This window comes from Martes martes, assembly GCF_963455335.1.
Source record: "Martes martes genome assembly, chromosome: 9".
Taxonomy (NCBI): Eukaryota; Metazoa; Chordata; class Mammalia; order Carnivora; family Mustelidae; genus Martes; species Martes martes.
In genome coordinates this window covers 35,097,373-35,112,330 of record NC_137896.1, presented here as the reverse complement: position 1 = coordinate 35,112,330, position 14,958 = coordinate 35,097,373, and the positions used below count along the sequence as shown (strand labels likewise).

General features: G+C 53.7%; 1 protein-coding gene across 1 annotated transcript in view; it reads left to right on the top strand.

The window, feature by feature from the left end:
• Positions 1-515: 515 nt before the first annotated feature.
• Positions 516-14,958, top strand: part of JAG1 (jagged canonical Notch ligand 1) — a gene marked incomplete at its 5' end in the record, with an annotated part of 35,613 nt that continues 21,170 nt past the window's right edge. The window contains 3 exons of the mRNA XM_080813484.1: positions 516-596; positions 1,024-1,329; positions 9,975-10,026. Of these exons, the coding sequence (XP_080669610.1) occupies positions 516-596; positions 1,024-1,329; positions 9,975-10,026 (439 nt within the window). The remainder of the gene's footprint in view (positions 597-1,023; positions 1,330-9,974; positions 10,027-14,958) is intronic.

Genomic DNA, 14,958 nt, shown 5'->3' with positions numbered 1-14,958 from the left:
GGTGGCCAGCCCGGGCCGCTGCTCCCAGACGGGCTCTCCGAGTCCCTCGCCGAGAGCCGGGCGGGCACGCGTCATTGTGTTACCTGCGGCCGGCCCGCGAGCTGGGCTCGGGTTTTTTTTTTTTTTTCCTCCCCTCCCTCTCTTCTTTCTAAGCAGCTGATCTGAAAGGGAATAAAAGGCTGCGCATAATCATAATAATAAAAGAAGGGGAGCGCGAGAGAAGGAAAGAAAGCCGGGAGGTGGAAGAGGAGGGGGAGCGCCTCAAAGAAGCGATCAGAATAATAAAAGGCCGGGCCCTTTGCCTTCTGGAACGCGCCGCTCTTGAAAGGGCTTTTGAAAAGTGGTGTTGTTTTCCAGTCGTGCATGCTCCAATCGGCGGAGTATATTAGAGCCGGGACGCGGCGGCCGCAGGGGCAGCGGCGACGGCAGCACCGGCAGCAGCACCGGCCGGAGAACCAGCGCGAGCAGCAGCGGCGGCGGCGGCGTCCCGAGTGCCTGCGGCGCGCGGCGCAGCGATGCGGTCCCCACGGACGCGCGGCCGGCCCGGGCGCCCCCTGAGCCTCCTGCTAGCCCTGCTCTGCGCCCTGCGAGCCAAGGTAGGAGCCCGCCGGGCCTCCCTCCCGGCCCGCCCTCTCCTTTCCCTCGCAGCTCCCTAGACGTCTGCCTGCGGTTGAGCGCCTAGAGTGGGCTTGGGAGCCCTCGGGCTCCCGGCTCCCCGGCTGGGTCCTGCGCCCGGGAGGCTCCACCTGGGCTGGGGAAGCCCCGGACCTCCTAAGCCCCCCAGGTGGGGCAAGGGGGCTGCGTTCTCTCCGCTCTTCTCCCCCGGGACAGTCGTCAGATTTCTCCTGCACTCGTGCATTTCATGCCCGGGAAATCACGTTGAGTCTTTGCACTGAGTTTTGCAAAATTATTTTCACTTGGCGTTGAGGGCTCGTCGGGGCGGGTGGGGAGGGAGTTGCTGCTTCCACCCTCGAAGAAAACAACTTTCCCCTGCGCTGACCTCCCTCCCTCCCTCGCCGGCAGGTGTGCGGGGCCTCCGGCCAGTTCGAGTTGGAGATCCTGTCTATGCAGAACGTGAACGGGGAGCTGCAGAACGGGAACTGCTGCGGCGGCGTCCGGAACCCGGGGGACCGCAAGTGCTCCCACGACGAGTGTGACACGTACTTCAAAGTGTGCCTCAAGGAGTACCAGTCCCGCGTTACGGCCGGAGGGCCCTGCAGCTTCGGCTCGGGCTCCACTCCTGTCATCGGGGGCAACACCTTCAATCTCAAGGCCAGTCGTGGCAACGAACGCAACCGCATCGTGCTGCCTTTCAGTTTCGCCTGGCCGGTGAGTGAGCGACGCGGTGAGGGAGGCCCGCCGCGGTCCGCACCCGCGCCTGCCAAGTCCCGCTCTCTCTCTTGCGAGAGGGATTTAAAGCGCCCTGGCTTGAAACTCCGCGCTAACTGGAAAAGTCTTGCGGGGTGGGGTGTTAAGCAGCCGAGACTCAAGGGTTAGATCTCAGCAGGCCCCGTCTTCGAGGCTTTTTGCTAAGCGCACAAAAGTGGGAAGCCCACAGGGGTTTGTGGGGGCAGAGCTCCCAGGAAGGCCGGTTTAAACTTGCAACTTGGAGGCCCTAGAGTGACCACCCCACCCCCCCCAACCCGAGCTGGGAGTCATTACAGAAGGTCTTCGCTTAACCAATTAAACCCGATGCGCCGTGGAAGGCGACGCGGCGCAGCTTTGGCCTTCGAACGTCGTCCAAGTCGGCACCCTCCCTTTTCTCGTGAGCCGCCTGGAGGGCGGGTGTGTCTTTCCTGGAGGGTGTGGGGGAGCCTGTTTCCCGCTGCTCCCCGGGAGACTTTGGGGCGTGCGGGGACGCGCTCCGGGCTGGATGTAAGGACGCGGGGGCGGCCGCCGCTTGGGGCGTGGGGGGGGGGTGGTGATGTCTCTGGGCCTTGGCTGGAGCTGGGAGCCCGAGAGCCTCCGCCCCCTGCCGGCCCCTTCCTGCCCTCGCCCCCGCGCGGTGTAGCCCTTGTGGCCTCACTTCCAGCGGTTCCCGGGCTCTGGAACCAGCTGTGTTTGCAAACTTCCCCGGGAAGGGCGGGGGTGCGCCCTCGTCCGGCGGGCGCCCGGCCCCCGCTAGCCTCCGGGGGCGTGTCAAGGCCTGGAAGGGGCGGCCCGCTAGAGGCGGCTGCTGAGCGTGCAAGTGCGTGGACCCCCTCCCCGGGTGCCGCTCGAGGGCGAGGGCCCGGGCCCGGCTGACCGACCCTGCAACGAGGCCCTTGCAACATCCCAAACTGGGTAGAAGGAAGATGAGTGTGATTGCAGAAGGGGAGGAAAGGGGAAAAGGCTGGTGCCCTCTGCTCCGCTCCTGCTGTCCAGGAGGCGTGGCTCGTCGCCAGGACTGGGGCTTGGCCCAGCCCGTGCTGCGAGGCTGGGCCGTGAGGAGGGGAGGGGGAGGGAAGCTCGGTGCCCCGGGGGAATACTCTCCGCCACGTGCTCTGGTGGGGTGCGCTCTGCTGCCTCCTATCCGCGGGCTGGGGCTGTGATTCGCCAGGAGGGGAGGGAGGGGGAGAGTGCTTTGGTGCGTGCGTGCGTGCGTGTGTGTGTGTATGTATGTGTATATCTTGGGGTGGCTCTCAAGGCCCGCATTTACTGGAGCTGGCATTATAAAGTGCCCTCTGCCGTGGATGAGATAAGACAGTTATCAGAAACATGCCATTGAAAGGGACTTAGAAAAACCCACTGTATGTAGAGTTCTGGGAGAATGGAGGGCTCTGTCTGTTGTGGGATTTCAATTTTACAAAGAGTGTTTATCTTGTTTGTTAATCCCCTACTAGGCAGAACTTTAAAGAGTCTGGCCACTTTTTAATCTGACTGTGCCCAAGTTAACTGTGAACACTGACCGTCCTTGAACTTGTGTTTGGAGTTTAGGGGGGAAGGGGCCTGCAGGTGGTTCCACCCTCCTGAGGATCAGTCCGGAGCCCCTTGCTTTTCACAAGACCATAAAAGGAATCTTATTAGTGATGTGGAAAAGCTGCAGGCCTGGCTGAGGCTCACTTTGGAGAGTAGGGTCAGAGGACGGCTTGGATGAGAACAGGGAGACTTGCTCCCTGGACTGGCTCTGGAAAAGTGACCTAGAAGGTGTGTCTGTCCCCATTTGACACTTGGCAGAGTCCTAGATGGGAAATGAACAGAAGCGGTGTGTGGGGCAGGGAGACGATTGATTTGCTGGGGCTATTCTGTGGTTTCAGGGCCCTCGGGTCACCAACCATGAAATAGACTCTCGGCTTTTCTGGAATAGGGAGACCACTGGGGCTACACTGAGTGTGGTTCTTTTGAAGTTGGGCCAAATGCATGTATCACTCATAAATGAGTCTCCACCCTGCCTCCCTTAAAAGGCCTGCTGTGAAACATAAGCCTCACTTCCCAAGAGAAAGTGGCGTTTAGGTGTATTGTTTTAGTTATTTTCCCGAGTGTGGTTAGAGAAACACAGTCTGTAACTTTCAAGAATGATTCCAGGGTGAGTGTTAACCGAAGTGAAAGCACTTAGGTATTGAACTACATAGAGAAGTTTCATTCAGTTTGGCAATTAAATATTAATAAGCATGTCTATTTAAAACTAACTTGAATAAGTAATAACTGAACTTGGTACAGAATTGAAGATGGAAAGATGATATGGGTTTTTTGGTTTGGTTTGGTTTGGTTTTTAAATCAAACCACCTTGAACTTCCAACCACTTGCACCCCTGACCCTTAGGCAGTCACAATCACCGATCGCCTGGGTCCTCCCCAGTGTGCTGACCATGAAAGGGCTGTGGTCCAGGATGCAAGGTGGAAGGTCACTTTAAAAGGTGGTGTAACTCTTGGTTTTTCTTGGGAATTATGACCGACCGCAATCAAACAACTGTCCGTGTTCTAGAGAGGAAGAAGAGGAAATGAGCGGTCACATTTGAAATCTAGTCCACATTCCAGTGTCCACGTGGGGAGCTCTCTGGAGGTGGGTCTGCCCATTGGGTAGTATCTGATTATGTTCCAGTGGCTGTCTGCCGGCCCAGCTCCAGGTTCACGATTCTCATTGGTGGCTTCTAATCCCCCTACCAGTGCTGTGCTCACAAGGCCTTGACTCGAAGCAACAGGTCTGATTTATGACCCTCCAATCAGGGGTACCCAGTGATAAGAACATACATTATGGAAGGTAATTGGGCTTAACGGAAAGTGATTTGGGAATAACCATTTATAAGTCATTGAAATGGTTAAGTTGCACGTCCCAGAATTAGTGCTAAATCCCAGTAGTACCTGCTTATTAAAAATCCATTAGGGCACTTACCACTACCCAGCCCCCATAGCAGTTTAGGCACTCCGGAACCCCAGTTCGCTGAATTGATGCATTGCAGGCCCCACAGTGAAGTGAATCTAGAGAAACCTGGGGGGCAGCAGTTGACGTATCTGGTCTCTTCTTGGCCTCCTATCTAAATGGCATTGACGGTGAGAAAAGGCTGCTGAGAACAACTGAATTGTTCAGGGAAATCCAATGAAGTATGTTTCTTGCATACCAGAGGGATGCCAACTTTGGCCCCCCACCCTGTCACACTTAAGGCCTGATTGAACAACTGCCAGGGGTTTGGGTAAATCAGATGCTGCCACAAGGTTCATCATAGAATGTAATTGACATGTCCCTGTCTTCATGCCCTCTGCTGTGTTTCTGGGTTCCTGCGCCTCTTGTAGGTGTGGTGTGGACACATGGAGGGTGGAGGGATGGGGTTCTTATTGGAACTGGCTCCTTTCTGCAGCCAGTCTCTACAACCCATGCAAACAAACGGCACCTAGGATTGTAAGTGCTCAGAGCAAGGGATTTTCCTCATGTGGAGAAAACCTCTTCGGCTCTCAGACACCTGTGTCAAATTAGAGTGATGAAATGACATATTTGTATTGCAAAAACCAGGCTTGGGGGGCGGGCAGGGGAAGTGGGCCTGTGCTCACTTTGTGCTAAATGTCTGCAGAATGGCTGTTCCCCAAATGAAATTCCCATTCAGGGTACTTGGTTTCTAATTCTTTTTTTTCTCTTCCAGGTGTAAAGTGCTCTGTGTTTTCTTCCTCCTTATTGTCTTGTTTCTTAGCAACTTATTCAAACCTCCAGTACTTCTATGCATTTGTGACCCACCAAGTGCACACCTGTAATTCTACAGGGACTTCACACATGTGTAGAGAACAGTGAAGCTTTTGGCATAAAGGCATCTGGGGGGAGGAGGAGCGACAGCAGCCTCTTTCAGGCTTGTCACTCCCCTGAAAACCAGCGATCTGAATACTGCCTAGAATCTTTATAGCGAAGAGGGGCAAGGGACCCTTTGGGTAGAAGGTGTGTGGGATGTTTAGCGTGGAAGAAAAAAATGTTACTCATGAAGAAATGCAGCCAAGGCAATAAGGAGCCTTCATGTTTCTGATTGGGAAACAGGGATGCAAATGGAGGCCATGACTGGCTTCCCAGCCGCCACCAGCCCATGGTAAAGGGCCAGCACTTGGTTCCAATGTCCGGCTTTCCAGATTATGCATTCTTGCATTGTAACTGATCTCTGGATGTGCCTGTAGTTAACATGGTCATCCATAAAGGCAAATATTCCAGAGCGTTCCCCCTTGATAAACTTCTCTAAGTGTGTTCCTTCTGAGAGAAGGGACACTTGACTCCAGCTTTGACATACACTTAAAAAATTAGAACGAACTACATTTGACCTACTTTACGACTTTAGGAAGATGCGTTAGGATGCATGGGTAGCGAGGATCCTTGCGCTTTCTAGAATGGTGGCAGAGGCGGAACAGGGTTCCGCATTCAGAGTGCCCCCCCTTTAACTGGATTTGTGGTGCTGACTGGCTGCTTTGGGATCTCCTCGCTGATTTCCGACCACGGAGGGGACTGCCCTGCCCTGCGGCCCTTGTTTTCACGGTGCCCGCGACATTTGTCACTGGGGCAGGGCAGTGTCTGTGCAGGGAAGAAGTTCTGCAGCGTGGCTCCCAGTGGTGAGAAATGGTACATAAATAGTCAAACACTCCGAGTCCTCTACCAGCTCAGCCCAGTTTTTATGCACTTTTGGTAAATAAGTAGAAAGGCTTCTTGTTCAGGCTTGCTCTGTGTGAACCGGACGGTTGTGCTTGGCTGGCTTCTCGGTATTCTATCTATTAACCTCGCCACCCTTTTGTAACTGGTGCATTTAATTATCAGTGGGATGCTTTTCAAACAGGTAAGGGTAATGATGGGAAAGGGGGTGGGGGCATCTCATGGAGAGCCTCCAATCTGGATATGAGCTGTGGGGCCCCCTTGGGGAGGCTTTGAGGTGGGCTTTCATGAGAAAATCGCCCTTTGTAACCAGATCGGACTCTATTGAAATGTCAAGCCCCCCAGACTAAATTGCTGTCTCTGGCTGAAGTCTCCTGAGCCTGGCCACTGTGGGGCAGTTGTCCTTTCTTCAAGCCTCCCCTTGCCGCAGCCGTGGGACCCGGTGAATTGTGCGGGCGGGCAGGCGAGCGAGCGAGCGTGCGCCCACCCATGCGATCGCCGAAGCCTTTATTTTATAGGTCTGTGACCGGAATATTTTATACCGTGGCCACCCAGACGCAGGCAGGACAATAGCGTGGCCGAATTGACTGAAACGAGGATTACAGAGAATAATGCAGCCTCTCCAAAAATACTGCTAATACAGGGCCTGCAACAGGAAGCGCCAGTTGAGTCAGCAGAGCACAGGGCCCCCAAACAGCCTGGGGCCGGTCTGGCCGCCTCGCACAAAGCGCCCCCCCCCCCACGGCGGGCACTCCCGGAGCGTGGGCTCCTCGGCCGCCGCGCGCGTGCCGTTTGGATGGCGGTTTGTTTGTGTCCATCAGCTTGGCAGGAATGGCAGCAGCCTCTTCTTGGGGCTTGGTTTGGCTGCCACTGTTGCCAGGAAAAGGAAGTTCCCAGCTGCCAACACAATTACCTTTGTTTCTTACATCCCCCTTCTTAATGTGGCAATTAAGTGCTTACCACTCTGCCCGGTGCCAAGGTAACCGCCGCCTGCCCGCCTGCAGCCTCGGGGCCCCAGGGACGCCTGGGGATGGCTGCGGAGCCAGAGGCCAGGGCCCTCCTCTAGGTAAAAGGCCATGGCGGTCCTCCTCTAAGTCGTTCTCAGAGCTGGCCGTGCCTCTTTCCTGCTGCACCAGCTCGCAGACCGGCTCTGGGGCCGGATTGCCCTGGGCCTGGAGGTGTGGGAAGGGAGAGGCGCACACCCACAGGCAGGTTCTCTTTGCTGCCCCCTCCCTCCTGCTTTGCCCCCAGGCTATTGCTCTGGGGAGACTTAAGGAAAAAGAGGAAAGCAAGGGGCCTCTCCTAGTCTTAACTGTGGTAGTGGGAAGCCAAGAAAAAACCAGGTATTCTCTATTTGTGTCTTGTGGGCGATAGTTTTGTATGAACTGGTTAAGTTGGACAACCTGCCCATCATCTGGCCCGGCACCCCCTTTCCAAGCCCTTGGGGGAGCTGCCCAGGGGCTTGGCCTCTGCTGGGGGTCAGATGTGCAGTGACCAATTGGGGGTGACATGATCCTAGCAGATTGCATCTGATTTTTCAGCCTGGTACTGGCCAAGTAGGGTGGCATAAAGTGTGTGGTCTGACTCTCCCAAGTCGGGATGCGTATTCTGGGATGTACAGAGGTCAAGCGTGGGCCTGGGAAAAATTAAAGTTCCTAGCAGCTAATAATCATTACCAAATTATCTTGATTGTTGATCTATAGTGTGGGGATGGAGTGGGAGGTAAGAGAGCCTCCTAATAGGGGCCTTGGAGGGAATCCTTTCTTCTGAAGGCCGGGTGGGAGGACTCCTCTGGCCCCGGGAAGAGAGGCCCAGAACGAGAAGCCCTTCTCAGAAACCAGGGAGAGAGACGGTCCAGGGCGTCTTACTTACTATTTTTTTGGCAAAGCTGGAGCCCCCAGCCCTCACCCCCTTGTCTACCTCTGAGAAAGCCGTTCACAGGAGACCATGACACTTGGGGTCCCGAGCTCTGTGCTGCTCTGTGTCCCTCTTTTCCCTTAAGGTTGGGCAGTGTTGGTCAGTGCCTCCGGAGGTCTTCCCAGCTCAGGCGAGGAGGAGTCTGATACACAGCTTGGTCTTTCAAGCTCTTGTGCAAGGACTGGGGCGGGGGAGAATGCCTCCTCCTCTGAGTGTGAAGCCCAGTCCTGGCACGCCTTCCCCTTCTGTGGGGATTGTGGCTACGGCACGTTGAGTGCTTGTGCAAGTCTGTCAGGACTACGGGTATCAATACATTTAATCAGAGGATTAATTACAACAATACGTGGAAGTAGAGAACGTGGGTCTCAACGTGGCCAGCGATCCAGGGGCTTAATGATACAGAATCAGCCCCACATCTGGCCTCATTTGGACTTGGCTCTCGCCTCCAATCGGGAGAGAAATGTAATTTCTTGCTGCTCTCAGGGAAGAGTCCTGTAATTTGTAGTAAGTCCCGGGAAACTTAGAGGCTGTAAATAAGGTGTAACTTTTACTAATAAAATGTCAACGACGACGACAATGAATTTGGACCCAGGGCCACCGAACAGGAGAGGGCTGGGTATGTGCCCCGGCTTGCCTGGTTTTGCTTGCTTTTCTGAGCATTTTCCCACAGTTATCAGTGAACGAAATGGAATCCTACTCTGCTTTGAGTATGAAACATATTTCGGCTGAATTCCAAGGCAGGGTCTATCACAAGATATTTTTATATTCGGAGACAACACGCTGTGTCTCTGTGTGAGCAGTAAGCTTGCCTAGAGTTATGAATGAAGCTCCTTTTTTTTTTTTTTTTTTTTTTCCCTTTTGCTCCTTTTTTTTTGCCTCCCTTTGTAGGTGCCTTCTGTTGGTGACAGTGTTTCTGGCGGCAGGGTATTATTTGAGTGAAGTGCTCAATGTGCTATTTCCGATGCATTGGTATCTGACAGTGACAAGAGGGACATGGGGGAGGAAGGGCTCCTGTGCCTTTTCTCCCCACCCCACTCCGATATAGTCCTCCAGCGCCAAGATAGCAGGTTTATTTAAACCCTGGTGTTCTGTGAGACTGACCTCATTCTAAATTACAAACGAAGATTGGAGTAAAAGCGGGAATTTGGTAATGGCTTGGATTTGGGGCGGGGGGGGGGGGTGGAATTCTGAGATAAGCCTGGAAGATAAAAGGTGCCTTCAGTATAATAGCTGGCATCCTGCCAGTGTCCAGGGAATTTGTTTAGTTGGTGGACTCTGATTATGCCTGGAATGTTAGATCTTATTGACAGATAAGTCCATCAATAGCTATAACCAATGGTGTGTGGTTATTTCTCCCTTTTGTACTTTCGTCCCCAGAGTCTGTCCCCCAAGGACCCCGAGTTAGGTCGCCGCCTTTGTCTTAGTCTCTTTGCACTTACCCCCCCCACCCCAGCTTCCTAGAGTCACCTGATACTTGTGGGAGCTGAGATGGTCTCGCACAGACAGGGCTTTCAAAGGGGTTCTGAAAAGGAAAAGGGGGCCTCCCTAGGGACTGCCCCACCAGAGCCCAAAGTGTAACCTTAGCAATACCCGGCCCCTCACTGAATTACCCCCTCACCCCCGGCCCCCAGCTACAAATACCTGGTTATGTTGGCTTAGAAAAAATTCGTGTGTGTGTGTGTGTGTGTGTGTGTGTTTCCTCATGCACTAGAGTTAGGGGCCTGGAAAGTTTTGGGAAACTGTAGAGGGTTCACCTATAGGGAGGTGGTATCTCCTGATCATGACTTTGGGTTGCTTGCATAAGATGACGATGACTGACCGCAGTGGGCCCCTGCCCAGCAGAAGGAGTCAGCCTGGGGGTGGGTGCCAGGGAGGGGAGTGACCTCAGTTCCACCGAAAACAGAGTTTTCATTTTGGCTTCACGGTTTTGTTTGGTGAGGTGTGCGGGGGAGGTCGAGCAAGTAGGACATTTGGGAGCCGATCCCTATTCCTGACTACTAAGCCGCTGTTGTTCTGTGTTGCAGAGGTCCTATACTTTGCTTGTGGAGGCATGGGATTCCAGTAACGACACTCTCCGTAAGTATCCCAGCAGTGGGCTCTTCTCCAGGTGTGCCCTTCTGGAAGCACTGTCTTGGAGTATGGTAGTGTCAGAGCTGGATCTGTCTGCTGGGTGCTTCCGAGGACTTGGACCACTCGCTGCTGTCTGCGTCCACCCCGCCCCCACCCCACCCCCCCATCCCCACCCCCGGGGCGAACCGCTCCGTGGAGTCCTTTCCACAACCTCCCCTAGAAGGTCCACCTGGAATATTAAGTGGCCGGGATGGAGTCCCAGTTAACTGAGTCCCTGAATATGGGACCTAGATTATCTTTGGGATAGAGATCTTAATGGTTTTACAACTTTAAAACCTTGTAGACTGCGAAAGGATCAAAGTAGTGACTTTTTAAAAATCCATTTAAACTTTAAGTGAGTGTTTAATCTCTCATCAGAAAGATGAAGCCCACAAAGGTGGCGCTGGGCTCTGACTCTAACTAAAGACCGACCTTGAATTTCACTTGGTGGGCAGGTGAGCCTCTAGCTGGTCTGCCGGGGGTTTCTTTCCCACACTGCGCATGACCGCCCTTTCATTGAAGTGGAGTCCCAGAGCCTCACGGGCTCCACAGCTGCCTTGCCACCCCCCTTGTGAAAGAGGGCAAGGGGTTCAGGGCGGGTTGCTTTTCAGAGCTGCGAGGGGTGGCTTTTGGTGGGGAGGTCACAGAGGGCGTGTCTGGCAATGGCAGCCGCCTGGCTTACAGGGGGTAGTCTTTGCTCCTTAACTGTGACTCGAAGACGCTTTCCCTCCCCTGCCGAAACTGCGAGCTTCCCTTTTGCCTGCAGGATCTGGACGGCTGTCCTGGGAAAACTTGATTCATACTGAAATCCCTTAGTCTGCGTAGGAGGAAGGGTTGATCCAACTCTTTGTCTTTGCCCTCCTTCTCTGAAGGTCTCCTCCCTTTTGTTTCTCTACCTCACTGACCCTTTCTTTGTTTTTGCTGTTGATAACATTTCCCCTCGTTTTCTCAGCATGCCTTTTTTTTTTTTTTTTTTTTTAAAGTGGATCCGAGAATGGCGAGTGCCCAGAGTGGGCCCAATGAGGGCTTGGTACTTGTGAGGCAGGCTGCTTTGGGCTGTGTCTGGCTTGTCACCACCCCCCCCCCCCAACACACACACTATTCCCCCCCCCCCACTGCCCTGGGGCCATGGAATTATTGCTGAGCCCCAGTGTGTCTGAGGCTCCAGGCCATTTGGGTCACTCCTCCTGCTTTGACATCTGAAGCCCAGATCTGTGGACTTCCTCTCTGAGGGGCACCCCTGTCCCACTGTGGTGTGGTGGGAGGGGAAGGGGGTAACCAGCTGTGGTGGTGGCCAATGCCAGTCAGGGTCCCAGACACATGTGTGTTCTTTCCACCCTCCCCTGCCACAAACATTGGAGACCGTGTGAGCCTGGTGTCGCTGTGACCTGGTTACAATGGTAACTAAGCATTGGGAAGATGGGGGCTGGGGAGGGGGGACAGAGATGCTTCAGATACTCTGGTGCAGATGTGCTCTTCTTCCCTTCCTGCTGAGATGTTAAAACAGTCTGGTCGAGTGAACATCCTTGGGATGGATCCTGGCTCGTGGCAAGAGCTGGCTCAGGATACCTGTTAGGGTGTGCAGGACCCCTAGCCTCTGCAGTGCCCTTCCTGGGTTTTCCCTCACTCCACAGGTCAGGTAGCTAGCTGTGCCCCAGGGAAGCTGGTGCCCCTCCAGAGCTGCCCACGGCTGCTGCACTTCAGGGTAGCTCTGTTTGGGGGTTCTGGGGCATATCTTTACTGGGGAGGCAGTCACCAGGTCACAGGAAGGATACAAGAAAGAGTTGGGGTAGGGAGAAGGAACTTTCAGACCTCTACTCTTGAAGAAAGGAGTTGCCCCAAACCCCTGGAATGCCTTTGCAGGTCCTTGAAGCTCTCTTTGGGAACCCCAAAGAGGAGGGAGCGGTTTATCTACTGGCTTAGTCAGCCTCTCTTTTTACACTGCTTCCAAAGGATCTTGAATTCACGTTCAAAACCATATTTGGCATCTTCTCTCTCCAAATTAGATCCTGCCTGGGGCCCTTCATGGGTGACTGGCACTAGCATTTCAACACCTAGTACCATGAGCCAGAAAGCTGGAAGACACCCTGTTGTACCTCCCTTTCTCTAAGCATCCATGTCAGATCTACCTCCAGGTTCTGAACAATTTTCCCTCCAGGGCCTCACTGGAGTCCTGCCACCTCCCACCATGTCCCCTGCCACTATGCTGGTCCACGTCACCATCTGCTGATGCCCGAACTCTATGGTCGTGGCTGAGTTCAGTGCCTTCATACCTGCTCTGGCCCCCCTCCACTGCTTTCTCTATCCTTTTGCCATCCTGGTCTCTCCAGGGCATTTTCCTTTTTTAATGTAAATATGATTGACCTACAGTATCCTCTATTTGTTTCTGGTGTACATCTTGATTCAATTTGATGATCAACTTCACTAAGAGAGCCACTTGGCAGCTTCCTGTTGCTCTTGTTTATCCCAAAAGACCTAGCACAGCCACCTCTTTTCCTCGCTAGCTCCATCGTATGTGCCACATTGACCTCTACCATATCCAGATTCTGGTCCTATCCCACCAGTCCCTGTTCTGTCCTCAGATGAGTCCTCCTATTCTGTCCTGCCACAGGGCCCTTGCACATGCTGTTTGCTCTGCCTGGAATGTTTTCTTATTACTTTTTACCCTCTGTCCCTCCCGTGGGACTGTATTCCGTGAAGACAAAGGCCAAGGATGTGGAGCAACCCAGTTGGAGTTGGCTGCTCTTTGGGGGCCAAATTGCCAAAATCCTGGCTTCAGATTAGAGGTCGAGCCCTGAGTGTTAGGATGGAGAATTTCTTCTCACATGGGCTCTGCAGAGAGGGGCTGGCCCAGGTGAAGCCTTAGTCCTCTGAGATCACTTCTCTTCTTCTGTTTCAGAGTTGCAGTAGATAAGGGTACAGATTTTTTAGTCTCCCCCAGTGCAAATGGTGTCAGTTTGTGGGACGGCTCAGGAGATGCATCAACACAAATAAGCTTCCTCAGACCAGGTTTTCCTCGACGATGCTCCCGTCCTAGGTTTTTGGGTCGGTGCAGCCACCGGGCCTCGCCTCATTACCTCCGCCTTGGCCCGCGAGGCTGTGGTGTGGGGGCCTTTGCGCTCCATCCTCGCACAACTGAAGATCACAGGAGGGTCTGTTAACCTCCTTTTCCAGTCATCAAGCTGGACTCCCAAGTGAACTACCCCCTCCCACCCCCGCCCAGCCCGGATACACCTCTCTGCCCCAAGCTGACAGGAAGTACGATTCAGGTGGCGGCAGCTTGGAAGAACAGGCAGCAGACATGATCTCTGTGACCCAGATGCCAGAGAGCACGTCTCACAGCCCCAACTCCCTGCCTCTGGGCTGCTGAGAGAAACCTGCCACACAGCTGCGAAGTTAGTTCTACAGAACTGTTAGCCACATGGAGGCTTCCAGAATGATCGTTTTCATGTTTCCTAGACCTAGGTGGAAAGCCTACTGAACTACGGTGAATGACCTGTCGGCCTATGCCTTGAGGATTGCCCTGGACTTGTGTATGGGTTGTTTGTTGTTACCTGCCCCAGAGATGCTGGAGGCCTGTGAGCCATGTGTTTAAATAACTGCTTTATTAAGATCTCGTAATCACATGGTAATAGCTTGCTACACTTCTTAATTGAATCAGCAGAGCAAACACACAGTTAATGGAGGGACATTTTTGTCATTCTTTGGCCTGTGTTTATTTGTAAAACTTACTTAGGAAAGCGTTATCTGCGAGTGGCTCTGTGCGCGCTGGGGTGTAAGTCTGCAGGTATGTGGGCTTGTTCAAGGCTTGTCTTGCCCACACGACAGTTAAAGCCAGAGGGTGAACGCCGGGGCAAAGCTGGGAGTCGTGTGGATGGAGCCCCTCAGGAGCTCCTCCTCCCCTGGTCACCTGTTGGCTTTGCATGACCTTGTAAATGAGTGCAGGCCCTGGGCCTAGAAAAACAGGGGTGTGGGTGGGTAAGAACCACAGACGTTGTGAGTAGGTCCTAGTACGGGCTCTCCGAGGTGGCCTCGCCCCTGACGAGGCAGGAAAGGGTTGCTGCTGGCAGGCTTAAGAAAACAAACCCCAGATCAGGCTGCGGTCCTGACTTCATGCCTCGCTTCCTATTCACATCTCTCCCCTGGACTCCTGGCACCGGGCATCTGTTTGTGTTTGTACCTGGCTCTTCTCTCAGACTAGATGACAAGTGACCTCAGGGCAGGACCACTGCCTACTCCTCGGGAGAGCTAGCTGCCCGAGCTCTGGGTGTGTTCATTCTCAATAGGCACCTTTGAAGGAGCATGACTTGGCTCAGAAGAACCCCCGAGCTACCTGTCTCTAAACTGGGGTGCGTAACTTTCCTTCCTCTGCCCTCTGGGCAAAGGTGAAAGGTGAGACGTATCAAGTGTGGCACAAGGGCCAGCTGACAATAGCAAAGTTTATCATTCTTCCTAAAAACTACCCCTTGGCTTCTAGTGAAGAGTTGGGAAGGTAGACCAAGTCTTTCTAAAGCAAGACCCAAGACTCTAAAACCAGAAGAGTAGGCTTGCTAACCTTTACCTGGAACCAGGTGCTTTCTATAATATGTAAAGGGCTTTTGCAAATGGCCAACGATGCAATAGAACACTTGGCAAAGGAGAGAAACCGGTCACAGTTCACAGGAACAGCTACAGATGGCTTCGTAACCACGTGGAAGGGTGCTCACCATCCCCTAATTAAATGCTAATTAAAGTAAGAGCTGCTGCTTTCCCTATCAGGCAGAGATCAGAAAGTTGGATAACCTGTGCAGTGTTGGCATCGCCATCAGGAAACCCAGTTTCCTGTTCAGGTGGAAAGACAGGCCGGCGGGGCTTTGCTCACAGTAGTTCGAGGCTGGCTGGGGATGGACGTGGATCGGG